Source organism: Pelecanus crispus, chromosome 1, assembly GCF_030463565.1.
Source record: "Pelecanus crispus isolate bPelCri1 chromosome 1, bPelCri1.pri, whole genome shotgun sequence".
Taxonomy (NCBI): Eukaryota; Metazoa; Chordata; class Aves; order Pelecaniformes; family Pelecanidae; genus Pelecanus; species Pelecanus crispus.
In genome coordinates, this window is record NC_134643.1 from 76,251,828 (window position 1) to 76,277,096 (window position 25,269).

The 25,269-nt window shown below is 34.9% G+C and overlaps 1 protein-coding gene across 21 annotated transcripts in view; it reads left to right on the forward strand.

Annotated features, from left to right (window-relative positions):
- Positions 1–25,269, forward strand: part of C2CD5 (C2 calcium dependent domain containing 5) — a 71,609-nt gene that overhangs the window by 18,778 nt on the left and 27,562 nt on the right. For 13 of the 21 annotated variants that reach the window (XM_075728059.1, XM_075728065.1, XM_075728067.1 and 10 more), the window contains 4 exons: positions 293–378; positions 6,105–6,213; positions 20,786–20,900; positions 23,412–23,507. In XM_075728059.1, the coding sequence (XP_075584174.1) occupies positions 293–378; positions 6,105–6,213; positions 20,786–20,900; positions 23,412–23,507 (406 nt within the window). Of the gene's footprint in view, positions 1–292; positions 379–1,305; positions 1,339–6,104; positions 6,214–8,049; positions 8,116–20,785; positions 20,901–23,411; positions 23,541–25,269 lie in introns of all 21 variants that reach the window. The other 8 variants (XM_075728058.1, XM_075728063.1, XM_075728069.1 and 5 more) reach the window with 4 other exon arrangements.

A 25,269-nucleotide genomic window follows, 5' to 3' on the forward strand; every position in this document is an offset into this window, starting at 1 on the left:
TGAAGGTTTTTTTAATTCAGGTTGACAGCAGAAAAAGATCTTAGATCAGGAGGGTTTTTGTCCAAATGCTAAAAAACACACTGCTAGTCATGTGAAAACCAAACCTGAAAAACACCTGCCCCCCCAAACCCAAACTGAACTGTGATGCTCAGCATTTTTTTTTTCTGAAAAGTAAAATTATGGGGATAATTTGACTGTTTTCAGTTACTATTTTATATATTTTTAAATCAAAGTTTGATTACAAATTATAATATATGTTTCTTTGAATGTCATTTGTACTGATACTCTTCAGGAATGGGCAGTGGGAGTGCTGGAAAAGAAGGGGGGCCATTTAAAACTCTTTTAAGACAACAGACTCAGTCAGCTCTGGAACAAAGGGTAAGGCATTTTATACTTATATTTCTGATCTACTAAATTGAAGATTTAGCTTGTAGTAAGTTAAATATTTCCTGTTACTTTCTGTTTAAAAATATGTGTAACTTTTAGGCCTGAAAACTTACTGGAAATGTTGAAAGTTTAATAGCCCTTTTATACACAAATTATTTAAATTTTAATATATTACTAAAGCATTAAGAGTGGAGGAAATAACTGTAATGTGCAGAGCACACAAGTGATTACAGTTGGTGTTATAAGAAACAGTTATCGGCAAAAATTACTGCTGTTTAGTCTGTGTAAGTTGCTGATGCGTGTGTAAGTTTAATACTTCATCATCATGTATTTAGTTAAGTTTTTACAGAAGCCAAATTCAGAAACATTGGAATAGCTTTAAACAAGGTCAAAATCCCATTTATAATTGCAAAACCTGTCAGTTTTGAAAAATAGATTTGGTGCATAATTTAGCCTTTGTTCTACTACATGAAGTGGTATGAATGTAGTCTTTAAAACATGGTAACTTAAACAAACCTAAATCACTTCCCAAGCAATAAAAGGTCTTTATAGATTTACAGGTTTTTGAAGAACCTCTGTAGGACTAAAAAAACCATCTGTTGTTATGCTGAATAGACTGTATAATAAAAATAGTGTTTTTAATTCTTTGTTTAAATTTCGGAATGAGTCCTTGCAACTTTTTTGTATAACTATATACTGCTTTTGTCAAAATGTTACTAGTGAGGTGTCTTGAAGGAAGAAATGTGAATGTTTTCCTATTCAGAAATAAATTCTAGTTTAATTACCATTTCTGCCTACCTGAACCATATATGTTTTTTGAAAACAAAATCAGCTACATCTGTGCAATATAAGTGAATAGCTACTATTTTGAGTAAGTGGATGATTCTCTTCTCATTTTTTGTGTTATCCGTTGCTAAGGGAGGATCGCCTCATAGGTTCTGTAGAAGGCGGGTATGTTCCAAAACATTCTGTGACTCTTTTTGTAGCCCTTTTTTCTTGTACTGAGGATTTCTAAACAATTATTTGAAATATTTTTATTTTCTTTTTTTGTGAGGTTTTGCAGATTTCTTTGTAATCTTGTTTATGCAGGATTTTTTTTATATTTGTTCTGGGTTTTTTTGAAGAACATTTATCAGATCGGCATACTTTGCTTAGTTAGTATTTTGCATGTTGATACATTTCAGTTAAAATTTTAATTTGTCTATAAATACAAATCCATGGCTTTTTGCTTTCAATGTTTTAGTTTGGAAAAAAAAAATGCTTTAAAAAGAGCCTTTTCTCTGTTTACCTGTGTTTCTGCTAGTGTTTAAGACATTTCATGGCTGATCTGTTACCTCCTTAGGAAGCTTTTTTTAAAAACAATTAAAAATGTAAATTAAGAGCACTTAATGCATTTTTAGAGCTTGAATTATTTGCATGTTGTTTTGGTAAGACCTGTGTATTGTCTAGTGGAAAAAAAATACTGTAAAATGGGATGGAAACGTGTTGAATCTGTTATTAATGATGATGATGTAGCAAAGCATGCAGACTGTTAATTGATACAAAAAATACATTCGTACTGTCTTTCTGAAAATATCATGTTATATGTGGTTTTGCCATGGTTACCTTTTTTTCAGTTACCTAACTAGAATGAATAACCCTTACAAGTTATTTTGTCTGTTTTACTATTGCACATGTAGATAGTACACTCTACTCACCTGTCTGGATTAGTTAGGGTAGCACTTATTTGGGAAAACAAAGAATACATTCAGTATGTATAATATATTTCCACATGTATTAGATACATAGTAAATTCTTTTGAGCCTGAGTTCAGTTTATTTGGGTAGATGATAATGCTAAGGCGTATTAAAACCAGTTCATTTAGCTCTATGTCTCCACAGCTTTTTTTAATCAAATGGTTTTTTAATGTGTCACTTAAATAACCCTAATTGCAAACCAGAACAGATTTTGATGGAAGGGTAATATTACTTGATTTCTTCCGGGAAAATACATCAGCTGTGGAAAACTCACATACATGTTATGGTTTACATTAATATATTTTTAGCAATTCACAGGATGCCTGTTGATAGCAGGTGTAACTATAGCACAGCTGTCTTTGTGTGTGTTTTTATCTATAAAGGTATATGGTATATTTCTGTCAGTGGGAAGATTTGAGCTTACTTTACTGATACAAAATTAGCCTGTGTTTTTGTAGAAATGGCCAAATGCTGCTCTTGATGGTATTTTGTGTCTCTGACCTCAACTTGGACAAATGCTGTTTTAGTCCTCCATGTTTGCATTCTGCAAGTGCTTGAGAGATCTTTACTGCTGCCTTTTCAAAATGGAGATCTGTTGATCTTCATCTCTGAAGAGTGCTGCCAGATAACTGTTGTGTTAGAGTGCAGTTCTCTGTGTGATTCTTTTGGCTGAAATGCTGACTTAAGCAACTTTTCTTTCCAGCAACTTCTTGTTACTATCCAGCCCATCCCCTCAGTTCAGTTGAAGAAAAATTGTAAGATTGTTTGGCCACCTTGTGAGATAGCACAGTAAATGTGCTTAGAATAAAAGTAATTCAACTAGGAAATTAACAGTATTTTAGTATGGACCAGTTCCTTACTCAGGTCCAGCCCAAAAAGCTCTATGAACGTACCTGAGTATTATGAGTGTTATCTGAGGGAGTGGTACAAAGATGGGAATGAGTGAATGGCTGGAAGGGAATCTGAGAACTGCTTCAGCTGACACTAACACCAAATGATACCTGTGTGTAGCCTTGTTCCATGTGCCTTTTCGTTATTTTGTGTGTCTTTGTATGAAGTGTAACTGAAAAAGAATACTAGCAATACATGTACGCGTATACACAAACATTTTTAAACATTGTATTAAACAAATACCGTGAGGATTTTCCTGTAATCTTACCAAACTTTCCCCACATGCCAACTATAAAATCTATGTAGTTGCAAAGATTTAACCAGTGACGGTTCTTTCAGGGTCTATGCAGTCAATGACTGTGAAATGGTGTAGTGAATTAGTATTGGTAAATGATGGACCATCTTTGGGTGTAACTTGGAAACTTTAGGATCAGCATGGCTTCTCACACACGGGAAAACTGGGTTTGCATCACCTTGATGCAAAGATAGTCCTTTGCAAATTGCAGTAATAGAGGAGATTTGTAATATGGAAACACTGTGTTGGTTCATACGGAATCTCTGTTTTCCATGCAATAAGTATAGGTTTGTAATTATGAAGTATTACAGATTACTACATGTAATTGAGGCTGGAACTTGTCTTCGAGTAGTATAATAATAGCACACACACACACCCCCCCCCCCAATGAGCTTATAAAAGAAAAAAAAGACGGGGGGGGGGGGGGGCAGAAGCCATCATACCAAGTGATGGAATTCCATCTGCGTCAGAATGAATGAGACGTTGTTAATAGAATAAGAGCATGTCAGAATGGTTCAGTGAGTCAGTTACCAAGATTTGTCTGTGGCTGAAATTAACTGATAGGACATAGGTCTAATTTTAGCATGTATCATAATACAGATTTGCAAGTATCAATATGCCTGAGTGTACTGATTAGAGACAAAACCATGTTATTACTTTAAAGTTTTATTCCTGGTTTGTAGTGTAGGGAATCGGGCAAACTGGAAGTCTAAACATGTTAAAATTACTTGCAGTACACAGCCTTATGAAAATGAACAAAAAATTAAAGGAATATCTGAATCTCCATATAGGTTAAAAAGCATTGGATTTGTTTCTGCTTTACAGCATGGAGTATCATTCACTTCATTCACTACATACTGCTTTAGCACAGTGTGAGTGTATATATATGTATGTATAAAATACAAATGTAGTATAGGCTTAATGGAATTTCATATAGGTGGCATGTGCAGTAAACTTTTTTTATTGATTTCTATAGTTCTGGGAAAGCTGATTTTTAATGTCATTAATGTGGGATGACCATTCAGGGGACAGAGCAAACGTATGTTGATATATAAGTTATGCAGAATGAGTGTCGTGGAATTATACAGGGGCAAATATTATCAGTATACTTGTGAATCACTGAAAACAGTTGATACTACAGAGCCACAGTGAAAGACGGTTCTAACAAAGTGTTGATGTACTGGGTTTTTTCCATTTTTTGGCATGAAAGACATATAGAAAAGGAGTTTGGACTGTGTTGTAGTCAGAGCTTTCTGACTGTTCTGATAACCTACAGAGCAGTTTGTGATCTGTTAGAACCTTCTGGAGGAATCTTTTCTCCAGCCCTCTCTACAGATCCATTGGTGCTCCTGAAGACAGATTAGTCAAGCAGGTTTGCAGAGTCCTATGGTGAAATCTTCCTGCTTTTTAATTGCATCATAAGGCACAACTGCAAGTTTTGGTGTTTTGAGTGTTGTCTTGGTTTTTTTGTCTTTTCTTCTGGTTGTTGATACTATGGTTGCTGATTTCAAAGTTTGCCTCTTAATTTTGAAAGTCTAAGCCAAATGAAAATCCAGAAAACTTGAAGTTTGTAGGACCTTTTAAAAGTTGTAAGAGTTCTAATAACAAGGGTGGTAGTAATTCTGAAGTGTTAATTTTTAAATCTACATTGGGCTTTAGTTTAAGACGACTTTTCGTGCCATGTATTGCTGGAAGAACAGTGATCCTCATTTAAGCTGCAGCATGTACACTGTTTAGGTAGAAGCTCAGTAGAACTGTACTGTTGCAAGTGCTTCAAGTATGTGAGAAAGGAATCTCTACTGTACTTTCTCCCATATAAAATGATGGTGTTTATTTTTTCCATTTAACCAATCATCATGACTGTACAAACCATGATTGCATGATTTTTCTTTTATTTTTCTTTTTTTTACCTTAAATGCATTTAGAATTGCTGAACATAAATCTATTGCCTTTCCCCCATAAGTGTGCTGTCATATGTATATTAGACATTCCATAGAACGTCTCCATAGAAAATAAAATTTTCCAGTTTTGGGCTCACCTCCTTTGAATATGACTGTTTTACTTTATCATGTGTGTCATGAAAAATTACTGCTACCACTTATTTTGGCTCTTGTATGAACTACATTTTTGAGTAGTTGCTGAAACTTACTAATTCTTGATTTTAATTATTAAGTGGTAAAACCCAATTTATGCACATGAATTGGAGGTGAATTTCCTTAGTTTAAGAACTTACAGTTGTATTTCAAAGACTTACACTTTATTCTAGAAGATGGATATTCACTAGCGGAGCAGTCTGTTAATATTTTTTAGGTATGTTTTCCTGGAATAAGACATTCATCATTCTTGCAAGACTACAGTTTGGTTTACCCTGTGCTTCAGGATCAAACTGCAGTCAGTTGTAACAATAAGACCTAAAAAATGGAGAAAAATGTTCCTTTATTTTGTATCAGCTAATGAGAGTAGAGTGATGTTGTTTAGCTGCCATCCTGAAAGTGGACCAATACAGGCTTTGTTAACACAAATGTGTAAAGTTTTGATTATTTATTAATATTGTGCTGAGATACAACTCTATGGGGGAAAAGTATTCTTACATTGTATAATACCTCTGCTTTTATTATACTATGGGTATATGAAGACGTATGGTTACATAGTGCTTAGTAAGCCTGAAGGATATGGTTGGCCTAATGTAACTGCTTTGCTTGTATTTCAGGGAAATTATCAATTCACTGCATGTTTATTGGCAATCAGCAGTGGTTGGTAAGCAGTCATTTGATGTTTGTTTTTAATCATAACAGGAATTTCCATTTTTTACCTTGACGACCTTTCCACCAGGCTTCCTCGTCCACGTTGGTGGTGTTGTCAGTGCACGGTCTGTGAAGCTCCTGGATCGCATTCACAATCCTGGTATGTTAACACAATAACAGCTTCCTTGCACAAGTCCAGTCATAATGATCACATACTTCTAATCTTTGTAACATATCAGTATTTGGATAGATACAAATCTATTCTAACAATGTATATTAAAAGCAGTATTTTTCAGACAATCATTTAAGCTTGAAAAATAATAGTCATTCAGAGGGTATGTTTTTAGTGAGAAACTTCTCAGCAAGCTAATGAAATAATAAAGTACTTTGAGTCCAGTACCTTTGCACTAAAAACTGTCTTTGAATTATTGAGGGTTTAATTTATTATTTTACTACTTTTTAATATTAAAACTTGATTCACGTTTTCCATTCAAACAAAAATAAGATGAAATACTTGATCTTAACTATGAATGTTTTCTAATTTTCAGCTCCTTGAAATCCTTAAGGACTAATGACTACAATTCAGCTCCATACATGTTTTTAGCCTCTTCTGATAAGACCTTTACAGCTTTGTTTCTGTTCTTAAAGACATATACTGAACAGTCCTTTAAGGTTTTTATTTAATATTTACCCCAGTACTGGAACATGTGTATTTTGCATGTCCTAGTTCTGACATCAGAATTAAGTAACTTTTGACTCTGAAGACTTTGTTGTTATATTCACTGAGACAAGCCAAGGAATAATCTGTAAAAAGTTGGAGTTAACAGCACACTTAAAAATGCAGACAGAGGAGAGTAAAAATAGCACCTGTAGTGGTTTTGCATGCACTAGTCAGGAGTAATAAAGCAAAGTTTGTGCAAATGCATCTTTAAAAGCCATTTTAAAAACAAAAAAATCTTTTTTCCTTTTCTCTTTTCTTCCTGTGGCCCAAGGCAAGTAATTCTGTAAGCAGGTAGATTGTTGCTGGTCTAAAGATTCAATCAACTGACAATATGAAATAAAATCTGAGACTTAATTTGAATTAAAAAAAAAATCTACTTTAAAGGATTTTTTTAAAGCATATGAGTACACAACATTGTTCTTTTTTTCCTATTTTTAAGATTTATTTACACAGTGGAGAGAAGATTAAGAGAAATCTCAAAGTGTAATTTATATGTGGGTCTTCCCTTTCTTTGCCACAGTTGTCTTAAGCTTCTGTACTTTCAACAGATTTCTGATACGGGTCACTTATGTGCCAAATTTCCTGTGAGATAAGTTGTTTAAGACAAAATAAAAAAAAAAAAATTCAATTATGCTCAGGAGTTTTAAAAACTAATTTCTTGCATTATGCACTACTTTGCCTTCAGTCAGTTGGTAAAAATAGAGTAAGAAATAAGAGAAGATAGAGATGCATGTTAGCACAACTAAGAGGCTCTTTGCAGTGGTTTTGTGGGACTTCTAGATTGCTCCTGACAAGTGAATGTAAGATGCATGATACTTTTAACTCAGTATATTGCAAAACAATGAAAACAAAAGGGAGGATGAAGGCACATGGCTATGGGAGGGAAGGTGAAGAAGTAGGAAAAAAAAATCTGATATAGTGGTGATCATACTAAGCATTTGAGTCAAATAAGTCTGTAAAATATTGAAGGAAGCAAATAAACTGGCAAATGAATAAAGAGAAAAGTGTAGGAGAGGAAAGAACATTTGAAGGGGTGGATTGAAAACTTATCAATAAGACAGTAATTGCTGTATACTGTACACTTTGATCACACCTAGTGCTAGATTGCTATAGCATGCTCCTTTTTTCCCTTTCTATTTCAGCCTCTTATTAACTCTGCTGTCTGTGTCTTTCCAGTTCCTGTGGAGTGGTGTTGTCAATTGTGTTCTTGTTGGTAGTTTTTTTTCACTATTCTGCTCCTATAACTGATCTACTAATTTGCTGTTTTGAACTCAGCCTTTGTCGGAATTATGGGTAACACAAGATCATACAAACTGCTAGACTGGAATAGTTTCAATTCAGGTATTTTACTAGTCATTCAGTACTACATATGCTGACAGAAATTATGGCAGCTCAGTGAAGTTCTTAGATGTGCTGTAGGATATTTAGGTTAATGCTTCAAATTTAAATCTGTTTAACCATCAAATGCCTAAATGTCTTGCTTTAATGTTGTTAAAGGCTTTCTTTAAAATCGCAAAACATTGTTTTAGTATAAAATAGTATTGCTAAGAATAATTTAATATCAATCTGGAAAGCTGAATGTTCAGATGATTATTTTGTAGTAGCTTTCAGCTCAGTGTCCATGAAGCAAATAATTTAGGGAAAGAGAATGGATTCTTATTTATACAGTTGGGATCATGTCAGGTATGATTTTTTTTTTTTAAACACAATTTTTTGTTTGACTGGTTTGATTTTGGGGGGCTGTTGGTTGGTTTGGTTTTGTTTTGCATGAGCTTGCACTTTCTTCAACAATGGCTGTACTTCTCTTAATTTTAGGGAACTGAGGAATGTATTTGTTCTAAATAATAGACATAAAAATTTTCCAAGAGAATGGAAAGTAGACGAAGAGGATGATCTGTTTAGAGAGAAGGGTAGTGTGTAGTCCAGAATTTGTTGGTTCATAAGTTTTGGATTGTAAAATGCAATCAGCTTGCAGGACTTAAAGCATAACAATTTGAACTTTTTAATCTCTTTAACACCCAACTTGAAAAAAGCCCCAATATTCTATTTTTTATGCAGTTTTAGGGATCAAAGTGTGTAACTTTGATCTTTATACAGCTGCAGAGAGAACAGAGGAGTTGATGATGCAGTCTACAAAAGATGCCAGTACTCTATGTAGCTTTTATGTGGAGAAATAAAGACTTCCCCCCCCCTTTCCTCTGGATGCATAGCATGCTTTGGAAAAAAGAAAGGCATAACTTCTCTGCGTATAATATCCAAGCCAGCAGACCTTGCTGAACTTTGATGTTTTTAAACCTGGCACAGTAAAAAGGTATAAAGCTGACTTCTGGGGGTTTGCTTCTCCCAGAAACAAACTTTCCTTCTTGGTACTTCACTGTTGCAGTGCAGCTCTGTATCATTTGTCTTTGGAAATTGTGGTGTCATGCTCTAAATTTCAGTTTAAGTTATCTATAGACATTTTTACATTTTACAAATAGTTCAATAATAGGTAGTGCCTAAAACTGTTGGCTCATTTTTGTTCCTTGCTCCTTGCTACAGTGGCTCATTTTTTTATCATAGAATCATAGAATCGTCTAGGTTGGAAAAGACCTTTAAGATCATCCAGTCCAACCATTAACCTACACTACCAAGCCCACCTAAACCAATCAAGGGTAAACTAGACTAAACCATATCCCGAAGTGCCACATCTACCCATTTTTTGAACACTTCCAGGGATGGTGACTCCACCACCTCTCTGGGCAGCCTGGTCCAATGCTTGACCACCCTTTCCGTAAAGAAATTTTTCCTAATTTCCAACCTAAACCTCCCCTGGCGCAGCTTGAGCCCATTTCCTCTCGTCCTATCGCTAGCTACTTGGGAGAAGAGACCAACACCCACCTCACTACAACCTCCTTTCAGATAGCTGTAGAGAGCTCCTTGCTACAGTGAGCATCCTGTAATATTATAATTATGACGTTTTCTGGTTTTGTTGGTTTTATTTGCTTGTTTTAAAGTGAGATCTTTTAAAATTAATTTTATTTTCCATATGAAAATAATATTAAATTCTCAGATCTGTTACTGGTGTAGCATAGTCTGATCCAAGGTCTTAAAAATGTGTCGAAATTTTGCATTTGTGTGTGACCTTGAAAAGTTTGAATTAATCGTTGCTCCTCTGAGGTGGTGCTTAGTAGGAAGTTACCATGGAAGAATTTTATTAGAATAATGGAGTAAATGACTTATGTACCGACGCTAAACATACGTGGAGCTAGGCTAAAAAGTGATCCAGGAGTGTAAGCCTAGGAAGCTAAGGGGAGTTAATGAATTCATTTCTTGAGAGCTATCCAAAACAGTAGTCTAAATTTTTTAGAGATAACAGGAAAAAGAAGGTGCGCATATATATATATATATATATATGTATATATGCATTTTATACCCAGAGGTGGTTGTTACTCAAAAATTTGAGTAGAGAGGTCTAAACCAAACAGTAATTTTAGAGTTAATACCTCGCTGAGAACTGTCTGTATTTCTGTTGCCTTGACATACGTCAGCATCTCTGTAGTAACAGTCTTGATTAATCCTACTGGTTAGGGACTGAGCGGGTTATGTTCATGTTCCTGGAAGTATGTTTCTTTTGCAGTGCTAGATGGGTTGCTGAATGAAGAAAAAAGGAGGAAGAGAGTAGATCAGTCATTAAATATGATGTGTGATGGACAGTAGAGTTGCAGATTGCATACAAATTAGCTCTGTCTTAGACTGGAATAATGAATATGCTGTACAGATCTGTTACCGCTGAGAAAACAAAGGAGATTTCTATTCATCGGCCCCTTCCAGAGTTGTCTTGCCAACTCTCATTGCTGGCTAATACTTGGCCTGAAGGAGAACAGGGATTTATACAGCTTAAGGAAAACAATACTACATCTTTACATTACATTCACGTTAGCTAGCAAGAACATAATCACAACCATAAGTAGGCTAAAATTATTTTCCTTTTTGAAAATGTTCAGGCTTCATTTAAGCTTGCTAGTAGCCTGTGTAGCATAGAAGGATATTTCTTTTTTTTTTGCTAATGGCAAGGAGGCTTGTCTAATTAAGTATGTAAGATAACCAGCACCATCTGATGGTGCTGAAAAGTCAGAGGTTTGAAGATGCTTGAAAATCAAATGTGGAGTAAAGACTGACTTTATTTGATGAATGAAAAAGAAGAAGAAACTACTTAAATATCTGGGAATTACATATCGTTCAATGGCAAAATTGTTTAAATGTTTGTCAAATTACAAAAAAGTGATGATCAAGATGAATCTGTGAAATAAAAGAGAGACAAGAGCACAAATTCATAGAATAGTGGGCACATAATAGAGTGGAAAAAGTACTCTGGTGCTGTCTCTGAAAAAGGATGTTAAAGTTGTACTATAAATATAAAACCATGAAAGGAATCCTGGATCCAGAAGACTAGGTCTTTGTTAAAGTTTCTCCCCAAGGTTAAATACAGAGCAGAAAAGTTCCTTAGGAAGTGCAAGCACTAACACTACAGTGTTCTCACATAATTACATTTTTAAACTCCTCATGCAGGGAGCTGCTTCAGCAGTGATTCTTCAGCTCCAGTAGTCAGAAACATGGAAGGAGAAAAGGTTATTAACAAAATTCCTAAGGATCTCCTGAGCTCCTTGTTTGATATCCACACTTGCTGTTGGAGTGTGAAATTCTCCAGAACTCTGGGTTTGTGTATGAGGAAATGCAAGAGGAAAGCTTGAACATGTTTTGGTTCTGTAACCAAATGCTGTTCTTTCACAGAAGTATAGACATACCATGAATGTGCAAATTATGTTTCATATTGCTGTCTGGGGTGTAAATGTAGCATACTTGTAAGAACACAGTAGAAGTACTCAGAATGTTTTTGTTAGTGCCTGATGTGACTATCATTCAGAACTAGTAGCAAAGCAACATTTTAAGCTTGACCTCTTGCCTTTTCATGGAGAATTTCCAGGTTGACTACTTGTACCTCAGTGTATGTTGATATGATAATGGAAGGTTAAGACAGTTGTCAGGGTCTTTTCTGAATAGAATGAGGGACATGATGTTTTTCAGTAATATTTTACTCTACTTTTCTGCAATCTTTCCAGCGGAGTGAATATTCCTAAATGGTTTTTATGGCTAATGTGAATGGTGTTTGAATATTCTTTTTTGAAGCAGATGCACCCTTATATTAATGAAATAAATTTCTTTGGGACTGTGCATTATTTTTCTTTTGGAGAGTTCTGAGTAGATATTTATGGAACTGAACAAAGAGTGGTCACTGTCAGTGAGTATAGAATAGTATTCCTGTGTTTCATTAGAGACTAATAAATTAATAAACTTGACATTTAAAATCTTTGGTTTAGAATTCTTTGCCTAATAGTAAGTAATGCTATTTATTCCGTTCGTATTGATTTAAAAGTCTCCCTGAAATTTGGCTAATGGTGTGAAAGCTATTGTAGACGTTTCACTGCACAAATGCTCCAATAAAGCTATTGCTTATTGCACCACTACTGTTTGTTTTTGAATTGATAGTACATAAGAGAGAGAACCTTGGTCTTGCGGAAGTTTGTCATTCTTGCACACTGCTCTTCCTAATTTCAAAATATGGGGCTTGACTGAAACAATTATCTTGATATCATTTCCTTCATGGATTACAGTGAGTTTTTTCAGCCTTATGGTGTGTCACTCTGTGGTCGCAAAGATATAGTTGTAGAACTTACTGCCTGGCTCAAAATATATTATTGTTAGAATAATATCATAATTACAGGTAAACATGTCCTTGTAAAATGTCTACAGACAGAAGCGTAAGAAAATGGCAGATAACACAACTTCTAACTGACCATAACAGGATTATAGAAATAACGCTGGTTAAATGTTAATGGATAAGATCATTATCTGAGCTGAATTAGGCACAAGAGATTTTCCTTCTAAGTGCTAAGAGTAAAGTTCCTCAATATGCCATGTTTCTTATAAAGAAATATTATAGGTTGGTTGGGTTGGGTTTTTTTCCTGTGGTTCGGTTCGTGTTTTGATTCTGTTAGTGCAATTTGTCTTTGACCTTTTGCACTAATATTTTCAGTGTTTTTTGTAAGCTTTGAGTTTTTGGTCTCTCTTAATGCAGTCTCATTGAGGTCCTGAACTCACTCAAAAAGGCACTGTAGGAAAGGCTTCTTGGATCCAGAAGTCGAGAGGCTTCTCTGACTAGGTTTGTCTTAAAACAAAATAAGCAGTTGTGAGTGTATAGAAATAATGAATGCAGAGGTTCTGTGAACGTAACAAGTAAAAGTCTGAGTGAGGAGTGTAAACAGTGAATAGGAAATGCAGAGGCAGTATCAGTTCCTGCCATATAATGCCATCCCATTTCTGCAGTTATGCAGCGAGGTAGATAGTCTGTGTGGCAGTCAGCAAGAAAGTGGCAATCTTGTCTGTGAACATCTATCCATGTTTGTTGAGAGATTAATTTTTTTGTGTTTAAAATTCTGTATGTTTCTTTCAAGGACTGTGTTAGATAAATTAGTATTATTGTTGCTTGTTTTAATGTTCCAGCTAGTTTGGCTAGTTTAAAGCTTTAAATCATACTTGTAGTTCATTTTGTGATACTAGTTATAAAATAGATAAAATGTGGTTTAAGAAGACCTGTCTTGTTACAGCATAGTGTCTTCAGCTCTGGGTGATAGCCCCTTTGTTGCTGTCATTTGAAGATGTCCTTTGAAGATTGCTCATGTTTCAAAATAGGTTGTATTTACTTTGCGAAGATGACAAAGCAACGGAGATACATCTTTATTACCTAGCAGCTCTTCCAAGTGGCAGACCTTGCCCTTGTTACTGTAATAGGATCAATTGAAACAGATTCCTAGATCTTCTTTAGTGCCCCACTCATTTTACGATTAGAGGAACCTTACGCACAGCTGTGAGGACTTCACCATTATAGGATGAGTGACTGATCGAAAGAATAACTAAAAGCTGGAGTGACAAATGTACATATTTAGGCCTGGCACACTGATTTTCCAGAGACAAATTAATTTCTGATAGTTAACATTTTGTTATGTCTGGGCAGTACTTTTGAACTTTTGTAATTCTAAGGAAGTATGGTGAAGTTTAAACCTTTATTTTTAAGTGTTATCTTAATGGTTTAATTTTAGGTTTAATTTTTTGTATGTACATATATAAATAGTCTGAACATCTTTTTTTTGTCTTCAAATGCTGTATCTTTTGATTTTATTTTAGTTTTTAAAAAATTTATTTAAGTTGTATCACATGGTGGTTTTCTTTAACCATAAATTAAATTCCTACCGCAGTTTTGGTATTGTTGCAGGATTTTTTTTTTTTTTTAAAGATGATGCTTTTTTGCAGCTTAGGCTGTTCCTATTAGACCTTCATCTACAATTAAAAGCAAAAGGTATAGGATGTATTACTGTTACGGCTATGTAGTTAATGCTTGGTGGTATTTGCAGCAGATTTTGTTGAACCAGTTTATGGAAAACTGTTGCCTCAAAGATTACTTTTAATATTTAGAACAGGTCAAATTATGCTGTAGTCTGTCCCAGTGATTCTTGCATGTTTATTCCCAAGATCAATTACATATATAAGTTGCAATGTGTGACTGATAGACAAAGTGTAGAACAGTGGAGGTTTGCTTTTTTCAGCATGAAAATCCAAGTAGTTACTCTCTGTGTTTTAATCTGGGACATTCTGTTTAGATTTACAAAGTTTGAATTAGTTTAGGTCACAGATGTTATATCGCAGTAGACTATATAAAATACCTGCATTTAGTGATGTCAGTCATAGGACTTATAAAATGCTAATCTTCAGGTATCTGAGCATTTAAACTGTTCTAAGGAATATTTACTTGAGATGAGGAGCAAATGCAGGGAGACATCTTAAGGCTTGGTGTCAGGTATGTTGAGAATATAAAGTTCTTCAGGAATATATGGCTGAGAGAGTTAGCTGATGGGAAGTTAAGGGAGGATTCCAAAAGCCAAACTTCACATTGAGATTTTTATAATTCCTTTTTAGGGGTGAGATAGGTAAAAACATCTCCAGATTCATTTTAAAATTCCTTAATGGAAGTGTAATTCCATATGTTTCTGTCTAAATTACAAATACATTCACCCATATCAGAGATACTGACGCTATGGAGATTCTGTTAATTCTGTTTCATACTTAAAGTAACTTTTTTTTTTTCTTTTGTAAAAAAACCAGGGTATTCTTTAGCCTCATAGCAGTGATGTAGGTTTTTTTCCGTGGAATTTGGAATATAAGAAAATAATTCAGGAGTTTTGATGGGAATGTTACTAAGAGGAACGCTTTGCTGCTTCTCCATCTTGGGGTATATCTTGGCATTAAAGCTAACTCTCCTCAATAGTGAGCTGCCACTAAAAGGGGTGATGCTGCTTTTCTGTACAATTTCTGCCATGGCCTCTTGCAGTCTGTCTTCTGGTGGTCATGTAGTGATTTGGCTTGACTGACCCAGTAGAAAACTAGCCCTGCAAATGAATGGCTTTGTGTTCAGTCAGCCAGGTGAAATATCTCTCGTATCTCATCCTGTAAATGCATGAAACCTGGATGCAGTTTTAATCCTAAATGTTCTTAAAATTGTTTCTTTATCCAAACTTAAACCTGCTTTTTTGCCCATTCAGCAGTTTGGGCTTGAGAAGTGAGATACATGCTCTCTGACCTCATCTGGCAGAAAAGCACTGATTCAATACTATTCTCCAGGCTGGATGTTTTGTCTGTAGTTTAAGCTTTGTAGGAGTAAGTGTACCTGTTCTCTTTGGTGTGGTTGCATTGTTTTCTGCTGTTTTAGTGCATCTCAGTTTTCATTTGATAAATCCCAATTATCTACTTCCTTTAGTTTCTGTATCATGAGCAAAGTTCTCATGTTCACATCTTCTAGTCTTAATGATGAATATAGGGAGTAATTTTTAAAACAGGATGGAGTGGCTTTGAAAATTTTTTGAAAGTTTTAGGTTAGTCTGTTGTAGTTTTAGTCATTTGCTATCCAGTTTTTTTATTGAAACTTTACAGATAAGTGAATTTGGCTTTTTATACACTTAGTTGATAAATATTTTAGAAAGGTAATAGGAAATGTCAGTATTTATGGGATAACCAGAAAGGATTAAATTAAACTTCAAGGTCCAGGGAAGGGTGCCTGTAAACCTAAGAAAGGTTTCTCTTAAAAAAAACCCCAACCAAACAAAAAAAACCCAACCAAACCAACCGACAAAAACAACCCACACTTTTTTCTGTATAAGCTGATTAATAGGTTTTAATGAAGAATGTACAAGAATAAGGGGATAAGGAAGATGTGTTTAATGGCTCTGTCTAGTGAAAGACTCATAGATTGAATTTGAAAGAATGTTATTGGTGTCTCCATTGCTGTTTTTGAGACAACGAGTCACTTGTAGATTGTGAAAACTTTCATAGTATGATTGTCCTCCTTGTATCAGAATGTTATGTGATACATGTACATATTTACTAAATTACACAATATTAAGATAAGTTGAAAGGAGTCTTACAGTTCCTACTTCAGAGTAATTGTCTCAGGATGTCTAGGGATTCAGCTTTAATACAATAACTCTTGAGTATGATCTGTGTAATCAAGAGACCATTCTTAATTGTTCTTCAGTTTTTAAAAATCTCTATGGACCTAGCATAATGCAGATTCTGGCTAAATCTTGAAAGGTCCTGTACAAGTGAACTTCTAGAAAATAACTTTGGAAAGCTGTTGCTTCTTATGAATCTGAAAGTATTGATAGTGTCTAGGATTATCTTCAGGTGAAAGATTTGGACAGGATGCTGTCCTATTGACAATACAGCCTTGTAGAAGTCAACCTCATATTTTGAAGAGAAGAGATAGGTGAATTGATGGTAGATGGAACTGACTCAAAGAACATTTAGGGTACCAAATGAATACAGTGCTGTTTGTGTCTTCTAAAGCTGTTTAATAAAATAAGTATGGAAAGTTTCAGTTGGAGGAGGTTCGAGTTGGCACGATTTTTAAAGAATACTGTGCTGTTGACAACATTGTTTCTCAGGTCTTCAATGCTAGAAACAGTGTACTTTGCTTCCACTTTGCTATAAATATCATGCCAATTTTGAAACATTAATAACTGTAGGTTTAATATTCAGTCTTTGGTTTCCAGTAAGGGGCTCATAATAGCAGTGTAATTTTTGCAAACTTTTTTGCTTAAAGTTGTAGATAAACTTTGCTATAAACTACTTGGTAGATTTGCTAGAAAAGCTTGTGATTGAGTGCTATGTATGCTTGCCTTTTTGCTTCCACCTAGAATCCAGGGCCATTACTTTCTGTAACCATTTCAGTGAGCTGCCATAGTTTTCAGTCTGTACTGTCACCTGATCCAAGCATGCGCCAAAATACCCACCGTTTCTGGCTACTGTCTGCTGAATCTGCTTTGCAAACCCTTAGTTCTTAAGCTTTTGCCTTAGCAAAAAACAACAACAGACACTCTTAAGGAGTGTACTGGACACATGCCATCCTGCTTCCCTAATTCCTCTAATTGTTTATGTAAATCCCTAGCTTTACTAAACTTGTAAATGCTACAATGGCATCCCCGTGTGAAATTGTGTGGCTCATGTGTCAAAAAAGGCTGCTTGTGAAAATATTTGTCAGAAGAATATGAATGCTACACATTGCACTGCATTCAGTGTTTTGTATCAATTTATTATTGCAATGTCATGGTGTTTGATTTTAATTGTAGACAATCATTTTGTGTTTTAATATGCAAAGGTAAGTTCATGTAAACAGTGAATATACAGTATTTATATATAAACATACTGATTCATATTTTTGGCCTCTTCCTGGAAGAAAAAAAATACTCAATTAAATGTCTTAAGCAGAGGACCCAGTCTTCTTTACAAACAATTGTTTATGCATGACTCGTATAGAAATTTTTTGAACTTGTGTGATGTGATTTTTGTTGGATTTTTTGAAACGTTTTGGGCCTGATCCTGTTAAAACTGAAGTCAATGGCTGGAAAATTGTTCTTATCTCTAATAAGAATGAGAATGATCCATGATATTACTGTAGTTAATAATTTTAACTCTGATGTTGAACAGATTCTCAGAGTAAAGGGTTAAATGTTGCCTTAGCAAGACACAGTGTTGAGCAACCTCACAACAATATGTGCTTTCCATTACAATAAGGTGTTCTTGTAGATAAGCTAGGTGAGAAAATTATGTTAACTCTCTTAGGAACTTGTTCCTAAACCTTAATTTAAACTATAAATTTTTGTGGAGGAAAGTTAAATGTTTGCATACAGTTTGGGACCCGTCACTACTATTTCTACCTTTTCTGTTCCCCTTAAGCATATCTGTTTCCTTTCAACGTTTCGTTCTGTTTCAGTTTTTACTGTGGCTACATACCTTTTCAGTGTCACTTTCTTGTTTGTAATTTTATTCTTTATTCCACAGCACTTTCCCTGTTCATCCCCAGTTGCTTCACCTGTTGCTCACTTTCAACTCCTTCATCATGACTTCACATTTTCTTGCACTTTTTGTCACAGAAAGGTCATTGGTGACAAGTAGGAGCAGGTTTTGCCAAATGGTACCTAAAGGTGTGAAAAGTGATGATTTAATACAATTGGCTTTTTCGTCTTTATGTCTAGAAAAAGGTTACTTCTCCTTTGCAGGTGTTTTTCTGTGAAGTACAAAAATTTGTGTAGCTATTCAGTCAATGTTTATAGCCAGCTGCCTGTGATCAAATCTAACTGAGCAAGAATTTTTCTGCATGGTCAGTGAACCGCTTTTCCAACTACTTACACCTTTCTGTTAGAGAGAAACACACATTGATAAGCAGCCTTCTTGTCTGTGATTGGATGGGGAAGGAGGAATTGGTCCCAAAATCCATGTCCCTTCCACCATGAAGTTAGCGATAACATTTGCAGAATGTGCTTCTGGTCTGACAGCTCCCATACAGCTCTGCATTTTGTCAGATGTTGTAGCCTTTGTCTTAAAACGAATTTCCAAAGTTGCTCTATTCACCTACCACTACTGCCATTAACTGGTGGCAGCAATCACAGCCTCTGTTCAGAGGTGCACACGCAAAAGAGAAGACATTTTGCCTCCCACTTTCCTTTATGTGTACCGCAAATGGTTCTCATAGCTGAGCTTGGGAACTCCGGCCCTATGATATGATGGGTTATTTTTGCATGATTCTTAGTTTATGAAAGCTGAAAAGTGTGAGACCTTGCTAGTAGGTACTCCAACCATCTGAGTCAGGTTTACTGTATATCATCTCAAGCATTTGATTTTCCCAGTCAGTGAAAGTGTTTAAACAGTGTTTTCACATTGAGAAACAGCGAAGTGCAGTGACTTAAGATTCTACTAGTAATGCATTGAAACCTGCTGAAGATGAACTCGGATATAATGGAACATGACTGATACAGTTCATGAAAATCCTTAGTCTGTTTTTTGTCTTAATGTGTATATTTTTGTCTTGATTGCGGAGAACGATCCTAAGAACTATCACTGTGGATTCTTTTTTTTTTTTTTTCTGTTCAGTGTTCATTTCTTAAAGCAAATGTTGGATAAACTTCAGTCTGCACTCCCAAGGCTGCTGTTAGTCAGTACAGTGCTATGAGTTACACAAGCATTAACATCCAAAGTTAGGTATAGTTGAATATACATACCTCTGTGCTCTTTTTTTTTTTCTTAATTAGAAAATGTTCATTAGTTTATTTTAGAAAGCTGAAAGCCTAGTTCTAGTTCTAAATGAAGAGTTGAAGTAGATTCATGAATGAATACACCTTGCTGTACAATATTTTTGTTTCAGTAAATTTCAAAATATGTGTATATCTGCATCTTTCATTTTTGTTTGTCATGTTGTCAGAGAACCTAGTGTATGATATAGGGTTATCATACACTATACTTATAAATACTTTTGATAGTACAAAATTGGTTCCCAATGAATCTCAGGTTTTGACATTGATATTTTTAAATTATGATTCAGCAAGGAGATCTCAATGGCTAGAAGTCTGTATCTGTTCAAAGTTCAGTTGATTTCAGGGAAATTGTGTAAGAATCTATCTAGTCAGAACCATTTGTAGCATCTGAGTGCCTATTGTTTGTTATTGTTTTCCCCCTTATTTTATGTATCAACAATTAACATAGTTTTCAACTACATGCTTGGTACAGGTAAGCCATTTTGAAAGAAGAAACGGTTGACAAACTAATTGTAAACGACGTGTAAAAAGCTTTTGCGACGAGCTTTAGTTCTGGGAAACTGCTGAACAGTTAAAATAAATTGATTGCATAAACTTACTCTAGTAGCACTCTTGCATTTTTAATGTAGTATTCAAGAAAAGCAGGAAGGATACATTTTAACGTATAACATCAGAGACAATATTAGAATCCATGGATGGGGAAGAAGAAGGGTGCGGTTGCCAGGATACTGAAGCAAAAAAGCGTTGACAAATACGTAGTCAACATACACCTTGTACTTCTTAATGTTGTTAATGTAGAAGTAGTTGCAAACACCTATGGCTTCTCAAAGTTAGAAGTGCTGAAATACGGACCATAGAGCTGTGTGTTTGATTAGTGATACAGTCTTGAACAAATATTTTTAAAATCTGGTTAACAGAGAGAACTGCTTGCAGTAGGAAAAATCATTGAGGTTATTTCAAAGGTGTCAAGTGTATACCAAAGTAAAATACTACTTTATTACTACAAGTACTGTTTCATTACTAGTACTACTAGTTTTTCAATATTACAGAGTATCTGTGATGCTTTGTTGCAAGTTACATCCTGCTCTCATGCTGCTGGAAACTGACAGTATGGTCTTCGAACGGGTAGAGATTGGAACAGTATCTACAGTGTTTTGGTGTTATCTGTCATATAGACAACAAGAAGAATGAAGTGTGATAGCTAGGAAATAAAAAGTGTCCAGATACAACAAAACACTTGAATATGAAAAATTCAACTTTTCAGATTAATTGCATGAGAAGCTTTACGTTGACGTAGTGCAGAATAGTGAACTGATTTATACTTTGTCTTTCAGATGAACCAGAGACACGAGATGCATGGTGGGCAGAAATCAGACAAGAGATAAAATCCCATGCCAAGGCATTGGGTTGTCATGCTGTAGTGGGCTACAGTGAATCAACTAGCATTTGGTAAATCATGATGATGATTTGATTTTCAAAATGCCGCAGAAAATTTATTTCCTCTTCAGTGGATTAAAAATTATGAACTATTTCAGCACAGTTGTTGGTACTGTCTAGTGTACCTACTTTGGAGGGTTTGTTAAAGTAACTTTCTGAGTTCTCACTATTGTGCTTTTGGTTTTTTTAATATGTTTTTGTTTGGGTTTTAAGTTTTTTCTAATTAATGTTACAATTTTTATTTTTTAAAAAAAATTCAAACCTACATATTTGCTTTTGTAGTAACAATGTTAATTTATCTACGGAGTTTTCTAGACCTAGTCTACCTAAATAGTTAAGACTGTTTCTAAAAGTATATGTATTGCAGTTTCATTATTGGGAACGACTGGCAGACCAGTACTTAAATGGTAAACTTCAAACTTAAGGCACAAGTTCTTTACTAGGAATGTATTAATTTTAAGTTAAAGGAGACTATGCTGCCTGATAGATATAGAATACTTTAGGTGTGAACGTTCTGTATTTCTTTCTGAAAAATGCATATCATTATTTATATCTTTCAGTACTACAGTAGTGTTTAACATATTACACTGCAGCTCTGCAGTAGTCTTTCTGAGGTTGAATTCCCCAGCCCTGCATCCTGTTCAGGCCAAAACTCCAGTGTCTTGCTCTATTCCCTTTGGCTAAGAAAATTGCAATCTTGCATATTTTGGTGGCCTAATAACAAACTTTGTGAGAGGCTTGGAGATTGGGAGAAATAATTTGGGATTCATCTAATTACTTGTCCTTCTTTCTGGCCCAGGAAAGGTTGTGGTCTCTTTGGAGCTCTGGAAAGTAAGGTATGAAGAGCTCCTCCTGGGGCCAAGTATGTCTTGATTGGTATCAAACAGAAAAGTGCTCTGGCTCACTAGTTGTTTTGAACTGCTTTAGGAAAGTAATTGAAGCAAACTCAGACATCTGAATTTATTTTCTGTCAAGTTGATTTTGCCTAAATACTTTAAATAAAAAGCACTAAGGATTTGCTTTTTTAAAGAGAGAAGTTGGAAAAAGAAGTTTCATTTTACTTTGCAATTGATAAGTTGAAGAAAGAGTTCTACAGTGCTTTCATGAGTGCACACCATCTGTTGGTAGAGTAGTAAGATAACCAGAAACGATCAGTCTGAAAGCCACAGCATTGATTGCTTCACATCTGTTGCTCCTTCACATTTATTGCTTCACTGCAGGTAAAAAAACAAACACCAAATATATTGCTCTTTCACAAAACTTGAGAACAATTTTTGGAAGTCAAGTGCTTGTGCTAGTAGAGTAGGAAAACAGGAGAACTTACTTTACAGACAAAGCGTGGTTTGTATTCCTTACGCTGTCTTGTCTGGTTATGTCCTGTCTTGCTTGGTGTATTAAAGACCATATTTACCTCGGAATTGCATTGTGCAAGTTTCCATCACTGAGGGATGAACTTGCACTAAAAATGGAAGATTTATTCCTTTGGCTGTCAGTCTCCTTATAAAAAGCATGAATATTTTGTAATTTTCTTTCTACCATAACTATGGGGAAAGAATGCACAGAGTGTAGATAGGCAGTCGGTTATTGGGTTATTTCACACTTTCATTTTTCTTGAGGAATTTAATGTGGTAGTATTTGATTATTGGTAAAATAGTTTAATTATTAGAGTTCCCATGCTTACTTGCCAGTTCACTTTTATTTTATTTATATGCTTAGAGAGTAAGTACTGGTCTGCCAGACATATTATATATGAAAAATTACTCTGGGAAGAGAAACAACAAATAAAAAATGCACATGTATCATTCTAGAAAATGTGGGAAAGCTTTTCTCAGTATTTTTTCTAATATAATATTTTAAGTACTGCATGTTAGAGATTTGTTTCTTATTTAACAATTTCAGAAATATTGAAAGCTCTGTGATCATAGTTTGCACTTCTGAGAGCTTTAACTCTGCTAAATCATTAATATGGTCAGTTACTTTACATGCTAAATGTACCATTATTGTAGTTGCTCATAGTAAAATTTTACTGTTTTGCTACTTTTTATCCTCCAAGAAGCACCCTTGTCAGTGTTGTGTTGTAACTTCATTTTGAGAGTGAATGTTTATAAGATGATGAGGCACTCAACTTCAAGTTTACTTTGGTAAACAATTACGCCTTGTTTTTTTAATGTTTCTTTGCTTTTGTTGGTTGGCTGGATTTCTTTCCATTATAGACCATAGTACTGAAAACCATACTTACACCTGGTTAGCCTTTGTGATGTTAAAGCATATTATTTCTAACACAGGGCAAAGCTCTTTAGTCTTTCTGTTCAATCCTCCTGCATCTCTTATTTATATAATGGTTTAAATACCAGAAGAGGATTGTTTGTGAGATTTAATGGATAGAATTGCACAAATGCACAAAACTAGTAGTTACATTGAATTAATTGAGACTTCTGTACCAGCTTTTTAATCTAATAGTTTTAAATAAAAGTACCACTAAGCAGTAGGAATTCACTTTGTTGTAATTCTTTTCTCTTATAGTGAAGAGGTCTGTATTTTGTCCGCGTCTGGCACAGCAGCTGTACTGAACCCTAGGTTTCTTCAGGATGGCACCATGGAAGGCTGTTTGGAACAAAGGTTGTCATGGCAGCCTGGCTTCTTTTCCATAGGGTCAGAGAAGGGAGAGGTTGATTTTTTTCCTCAGAGCCAAGATAGTTCTTCTCTATTAGGGTAGGTTACAGTGTTACAGTGCAGGATGCGGGACCAACCACTTTACTGCTTTTCACTAACAACAACAACAACAGAAGTAATGGAACTCTGCACCAAATTAGATATTCTGTTTTTATTTCTAACAGTCTGAATAAGGTAACACATTTGACTACTAACCACAGATCATAACTCAGTTTTTTTCTTTGCCGCTCTTCAGGTATCTTTCTCAACTTTGTATCACACTATTAAAAAATGACAGATATATGATGAATTACGTAAACCAAAACCTGCTGTGGCTGTAATACGTGTATATATGCTCATATATATACTATTTAAGAGCTGTATGGGAAGTAAAATGGCTTGGTTGTAAAACAAAGATGGTGCCAGATTTTTACAAAAGATGTATGTTTTAGTTGAAGTTCATAAACCAAATCATGAAACTGAAGGGAAAACATGAAATTTCCCTTTGTTTCTGCTCTTGCAAATAAAATTTGAAGAACGAGTATTGACAGTTATTTTGGGGAAGAAATAATTAGATTAATTAATGCATATTGGTAATTTATTATGTGCATCAGGATAGTCATCAAATATTTCAAGGGAGTATTGTAAGTAAGGCTATTTATTACACCTTAGCACTTGCATTACTTTTTCCGTAATAACCCTGCCAACATAGTATTATTTATTATTCTTTTACTTTGTTAGCAAAAGGCCATTATCTTCTTGTATAGATAGACTTTTGAAAACTGTAGCCAGAACAAAAATACTTGTTTCTGCATTCACTATATGATGGAGAGAAAGAAATATCATGTTCATAATGTGAAGAAAATGGCATTTTTGTCAAAATATGTATTTTGGTGTTACTAAGAGTCTTGGCATAGATTAGAAATGCCAAAGGAAGGTAGAACAACCAAACAGACAAAGCCCATATTTGAGAGAAAATATATTTGCCAAAGTCTATGATAACTAATGTTCTGAATCTGTCACATTTCCTTAAGCATCTCTTCAAAATTCACTGAGAAGAATTGTTTATGTGAAACAGAACAAATTTGCAGCGATGTAGTTGGCCTGTGCTTTCCTTGTTCGTATTTTTATAGTGGTCGTTCCTGGATATTTCTTATGGGGGAGTGGGGCTAAGGGTTGTAAGTGAATAACAAGTTTCACCTAATAGCTTAGCTTAGGAAATAATTTTGCTGTTCTTCTTACATTGTTAATATATATTGTACTGCTGCTCAGTAGGATGGTTGGTTTGTTGTTTATGTTCTGCTCATTAGGTTTGTGTAGGTTTTTGGACACAATCCATGTAAAAGAGACACTTCATTGTATTTGGCACAGCAGATTCTCTGTACAACTGTTGTACCATGGACTACATTTAGAAATCGTAGTGCCTAAAGCCAGCTCAGTAATGTTTTAGGTTTATATAAATCGTTGGTCATTGCATATCCTTTTTCTTGATCCCTGCATAATAAGTTTCAATGCAAGTTTTATTTATAGCATTTTAGCTAGTAGGGTGCAGCCTAATTTTAGTCTTCTGATGCATAAAATGCAATACTTGTCACATTGGTGTAATGGAGCAGAGTATAGCTGCAGTGTCTGACTTAAGTAGGTGTCTGTAGGTGTTTATACACATGTGCATGTATTGATCATTGCTAATAAGATGCAGATGTTTTAAGTATGTTCTCCATAATGTATT